Source organism: Nanorana parkeri, unplaced genomic scaffold (assembly GCF_000935625.1).
Source record: "Nanorana parkeri isolate BGI_ZX_2015 unplaced genomic scaffold, ASM93562v1 scaffold719, whole genome shotgun sequence".
NCBI lineage: Eukaryota > Metazoa > Chordata > Amphibia > Anura > Dicroglossidae > Nanorana > Nanorana parkeri.
Window position 1 is genome coordinate 57,971 of NW_017306987.1, and position 5,695 is coordinate 63,665.

The 5,695-nt window shown below is 41.8% G+C and overlaps 1 protein-coding gene across 1 annotated transcript in view; it reads right to left on the reverse strand.

Annotated features, from left to right (window-relative positions):
• Positions 1–5,695, reverse strand: part of LOC108793117 (sarcosine dehydrogenase, mitochondrial-like) — a 74,688-nt gene that overhangs the window by 57,177 nt on the left and 11,816 nt on the right. The window contains exons 4-6 of the mRNA XM_018564071.1: positions 3,561–3,740; positions 2,634–2,757; positions 600–700 (exon numbers count right to left, since the gene is read on the reverse strand). Of these exons, the coding sequence (XP_018419573.1) occupies positions 600–700; positions 2,634–2,757; positions 3,561–3,740 (405 nt within the window). The remainder of the gene's footprint in view (positions 1–599; positions 701–2,633; positions 2,758–3,560; positions 3,741–5,695) is intronic.

The window sequence follows — 5,695 nt, forward strand, 5'->3', positions numbered from 1 at the left end:
ATAGGTGATGTTCCCTCACTTCCTGTTCTGTGACACCAGGTCAAAAAATGTGGTAGAGCAATAAAAACCTGACAGATACGCCAGCACCTCCTCAATCTATTAAATTAATCTACATCTGTACTTGTTTCTGTCCCCATAAGAGAGACATTGCATCACTCTTCATTCTGGTGACACTAAGCCAGGACAGGAAGTGATGGCAGATCTTTCCAGTAGGGACACAGGCAGCTATAAAAACCTGACAGGGTTTCCTGACTCCATACACAATGGAAAAAAAAAATTGTGGTTGGTGTTAGGCTTTAATTTCACTCTTTTCTTTACTCTGTCCTTCCATGTGGGACATTTTCCTGTATGTCTGTCTGTCTGTCTTCTGCCTGCCCTCTATAATTCTGAAAGCATGGCTACCACTTTGCCTCAAGTGCCTTGTGGGTGATGACAAATGGCCAAGCAATAATGTATTGTCCTAATTAAAAGTGCGTCTCTGGTCATATTTTAACATAAATGAGCAGTGTATTTGCTGGCGTGTTGACATGATGACAACTCATATTTCTCACAGGAGGCAAAACTAGGACGAGAGGACACAAATAAAGTGCGTGCAAGACCTGTATTCCCTCTATCCTCTCTGTCACTACGTAGGCATGGTGCATAGCAACCAGGGGGACGTTCACTCCGGCCATGTGTCCAAGGCTTCTGGCCCAGACCCCTAGAAGATATAAAAGGATTATTAATAATAACAATAATAATGATGCGTTTCCCTCAACCTGTGGCTATTTCTGAAAAGTTCTCAGAAAGGGAAACACAAGAGGGCCTAATAAGGATAATTACCCCGGTGACCTTGTATTCACCCTAAGCCATTAACCAAATGTTACATTATCACCGCAATTTTATAACTTGGAATTGGAGAGTGATATTGTAAAATTAATGGCACAAATAGCTGTGTCTCGTCAACACAAAGCCATACATAACCAAGCATGGACATGTTATGATGGTCAGAGGCTTGACAAGCCCCATTAATCCTCGTGGACCAAACATAATTCATATATATGGCAAGTTTGGCCTTAATGTAAAGCTACTTTCATGACACATAATAGTTTAGGGGTTGTCAGACAGTATTGTGCATCAATATTTCACTAAAATCTTAGATATGAAAGTTGACAATTTGGGAGGAGGAGAAGGACATCGTAAAGACTTAGCCCTCCTGCTCCCTCTCCACAGCCCTGCCTTATGGGCCGGCTCTTTGCCACCCCCTAGAGGGCTGACAAAATAAGGCTGCAGAGACAGCTAGGGAGGCTCTTGTTTTAACATCATGAAGAAGGGACCTTCGCAACATCAAGAAGCTAGTAACACCAAAGCTCCAAAGAGAGTGCCCCTTTAACATCAGAAAAGAATCTGTGCAAGCCCTGCCTGGAGAAGAGCCTTTCAGACCCATATTTTATTTAGTGAACTGGACTGTCAGAACTCCTAGACCCTGGGCTGTTAACTACTCTCTTTTTATTCCTTTTTATTTTACTGTTGTTATATATTTGTCTCTCTTTATGAATATCTTTTTCTGTATATTTTTCTGCGCCATTTCCTTTATTAAAGGAAGATCTTAAAAATTGTTAAGCATATCTCTACGCTCTACATAAGAACTTAAAGTATCCTTGCCTCTGTGAAGAGTGCTACTGCGTAGTGAAACCTTAAGTTGTAGGAAGTGTCACAGTTCTTGCTGAGATCAGTTCGTGTTCCGTGAAACATGTGGTGGCAGCGATAACTTAGGTGTGTAAAGGGTTAACTGCCGAGTTAACCAACCCTAGTGACGATTGCTCTCAGTCTGCTGGCCTGAGATTGTTGTCCCGCAAACTGGGAAACAGTTGCAGGGTGAGGTTGAGAGTGGTATCGACACAATACGGGCGATTGATGTACAGTGGGTTCAGACCAGGCCCATCCATCACACTGGTAACTAATTTCACAGAGACAAAAAGTGAAGGGAAATCTCAAATTTTACAGTTGTCACCAGGTGAGGTGAAGGCTTTCAATGGTGACACCTGTTCATATAACAACTGTCTAGGTGGAGAATTTCCCTCATTTTGGATGATCTCCTCTAACTGCTACACCTCTGGGACAGGAAGTAATGGGAATTTCCACAATGGTACACACACACAGCGAAAATTAACCTGATATGGAGTTTAACCCTTCCATACTCTAGCCAAAAGTAAAAAAGAAAAAGCTTAGGCTATGCATAAACTTGAACCGTCATAGAGCCGAGACCGTTTATGATTTATACGGAGGAATGCTTCTGTAGACGACTGCAGAATGTCAGCTGATAGAAACAAAGACTAAAGACTTATCACTGCAGAATGTGTACTGGATAAAGGCTGAAACAACTGACTAAAACAAGAGATTATAAAGTATGCGGTCACAGATCTGGTTGGGGTGAATGAAAATCATGCCCAGCTAATTCAATCACTTTTTCATATAAACCCCTATTGCAGTTTATGAATACATTGAACTGGATCTTAGGTATGACCACACACGTAGAATTCTGCACAATCCATTCTAAACTTGGTAGATCATACAATCAGATTGTGACAAGTGTGGGCAGCTGTAAGGAAACAAACTTACAACTGTTTTTTTCTTTATGGAAGTTCCAGTACCTGCACAATTCACCACACAGGGTGTCTGCACTGTGCCGTACTCCGTCTCCACCGCCGCAACCCTTCTTACACCGGAATCATCTGTTTTTACTTGTATTCCAGTCACCGGACAATTTTCAATGACCTAAGAAAGTAGATTGTCACAGTATCCCCCTGCCAGGGCTACAAAATGTGTTTTGTTTGTTAGGGGCAAAAGAAACTACAATAATGTGAAATAAAACAAAAAAGTGTGGCTTGAATTAAACTGAAGATATTCCATAGTGGAATGTTTTTTTAAATCACCTTTAAGCTGAACTCCAGGAGAATAGAAAATATTACAATTAATGCAGCTCTGTATTCATTAAAAAAAATAATTAAATCTATTTTAAATACAAGCAGGGTAAGTTCCATGAATTTGACTTGGTATCAGACTCCTGTAGTTCTGTACAGCAGCACTTAGATTAGGAGAGGGGAAGAGAGGAACAGAATGGGTGTGTTAGGAGGAGAGAGCACGGACATGACCTTGTCAGTATGCTGCTGCTCTTCTACTGTTCAGTCAGCAAGTTGTGGGTGGAGAAAGGACACAACTGTATTTTTTAACCATAAGTGTTGTCATCCACCTGGCTGTGCTGTCTGTCAAGGCTTTCTAAATCTCAGGACTGGATGGACAGAAATACAAATAATCTGTCTGGCAAAACAGCTCCCTTATATGTATCCCTTCTGTGTATTTAGTGGTTTGCCTGGAGTTCAGTGTTAAAACCCTTTTTTAAAATTACCAGTAGGAGGCTAGCCTCATGAGAGAAGCAGCTCCTTGTGCAGACCAATACTTAAATCCCTAATTTAACTCACACAGCCTCTCACATACTAGATGTCTCAGTGTTAATAACTACTGCTCTAGTCTTCCAGACGCTGCTGTCCTTTCTTGAACAGCATAATGTAACCTCTTACCTGTGCGCCTCTAGCCGTGGATGCTCTGGCCAGGGTGGTACAGGTGCCCGCTGGGTCCATGGTCCCATCTTTTGGAACATACAGGGTGCCGTAGAGATCGTCCACATTCATGAGCGGGTACAAGTCCTTAGTCTCTGCTGGCGACAAGACGTATGACTCCACGCCATAAACCTTCCCTAGCTAGAAATGACAGAACTGTCAGTTAAGCATAATCCCAAAACATTTGATGTGATACAAACTATACTAACAGGTGCACTGCTAAAGCCAGAGCTAACCTGTGATTGGAGGATATAAGGATTGCTCCACGGACATGTTCAGTATACCTCGGTGTCACATGATCTGCCTTTGAACAGTTTGAGTGCATGCTACGGGAAACATTTTATTTATTTTTACTAAGTAGTTTGCTCTTTTAACAGGTCTAGCAATATGACTCCCATATTGATATATTGGTATGTTATAATATTGATATGTAAACAGTTTTTCACATTTGATATTGTCCAATGCTTGTTGAGCTGTATACCCGATTCTTTTACTTATTCCCCAGAGTCTTTGCGTTTTTGTCCGTCGATGTTTAATATGCCTTTTGTGGCTCCTTTACTAAGCAACTGCTTTGAGCCGATCAGGACAAGCACCTGACATATGGATTGCATTCCACATGACCTGCAAAGGTTAATTTTTAGTTTTTTATGTTTGTAACTTCTTAAACTGTATTTTATACCTTGTTCTATTATCAACAGTATATACAATCTTCATATTAACATTTAGTATAAGAGAAAGGGTTCAAGTGTACTATGGGTTGTTCAAAGATCCAAACTGCCCGCTTTTTGTTACACAAAATAAATATATTTTATCTGATTGAAACTTCAGGCTTAGCTGTCAAATGAGAGAGGAGTCACTGATGATCAGGTATCCATTTGTGTTTAGATTTTAGCTTGATCTATTGAGGTGTGTAAACAACAGACTTTCCAGAACAGTGGGAAGCTGGAAAAGGTGAAAAGGACCAGATTCTATCTGAAGCATCTCACTCAGGTATTTTGCCTTGTGATGAATTCTTTTTAAGCTGGTAGCCACATTAAGGGCCCATTCACACTAGTGCGATACGTTAATCACATGGTTCTGTGCAATAAAACCACCATAATGCCCCATGCACCTACCATGCATTAACAGTGCAGGAGGTGCATTGGGTTGCCATTCATTTGAATGGCACCCCAAACGCACCTCTCAGCGGCAATGCGCAGTATCGCATGCACTACTTTTTTAATCACACTGCACGATATTACGGTACTGCGCATTGTGGTGCACTCAATCACATTGCAGTTGGGAAGTGCATTTGGGTGCATTTCGAATGAATGGCTACGCAGCACATCTCCCGCACCTTTAAACCATGGCAGGTGCGTTAAGGACTCTGAACTGTACGATTAACGCATTGCACTAGTGTGAATGGGCCCTTAAAAGTGGCTACCATCTTAAAAATAATTCATCACAAGGCAAAATACCCGAGTGAAATGCTTAAGCTAGAATCTGGTCCTTTTCACCTTTTCCAGCCAAAACCTTTCTTTTGTAGTTTTGAGTAGAGTAAGGGAGGTTTATAACCCCTGTTACTTTGTTGTTTGCCATCTGTGTTCAATTGGGGAGATTTCCCTTCACTTCCTGCCTGATAGCCACAATAGGAAGTTAGAGGAAATCCCTCCAAATTGAAGGAAATCCTGGCGGTCAGCAGGGTCATCAAAACTAGTGTCCCCATTGGAATATTTCCCATCTAATCCTGTTCTGATGACAACCCAACATCTGGGATTTTCTTTCACTTTCAGTGATAACTGACACCAGGACAAATAGAGAGGGTGAATCCCCATAATAGGGACATAGACAGCAATAAAAGCATGGCAGGTGTTCTAACCCCTCTCCACTCTATCCAAAACTAAAGTAAAAAAGATTTGGCTTCAGTTGCACCATAATTAACCCCTTCGTGACTGACGACGTACAGTGTACGTCGCCAGCATCGGGGCTGTTTAAACAGACTCCCGGTGACTTTTGCCGCCGGGACTCTGTTTAAACTTGTAGAGCCGACTGTCGGCTTTACAACAGAAGCGATCCTGGCGACTTACCTGTCGCCAGATCGCTTCTGCGTCCCGAAG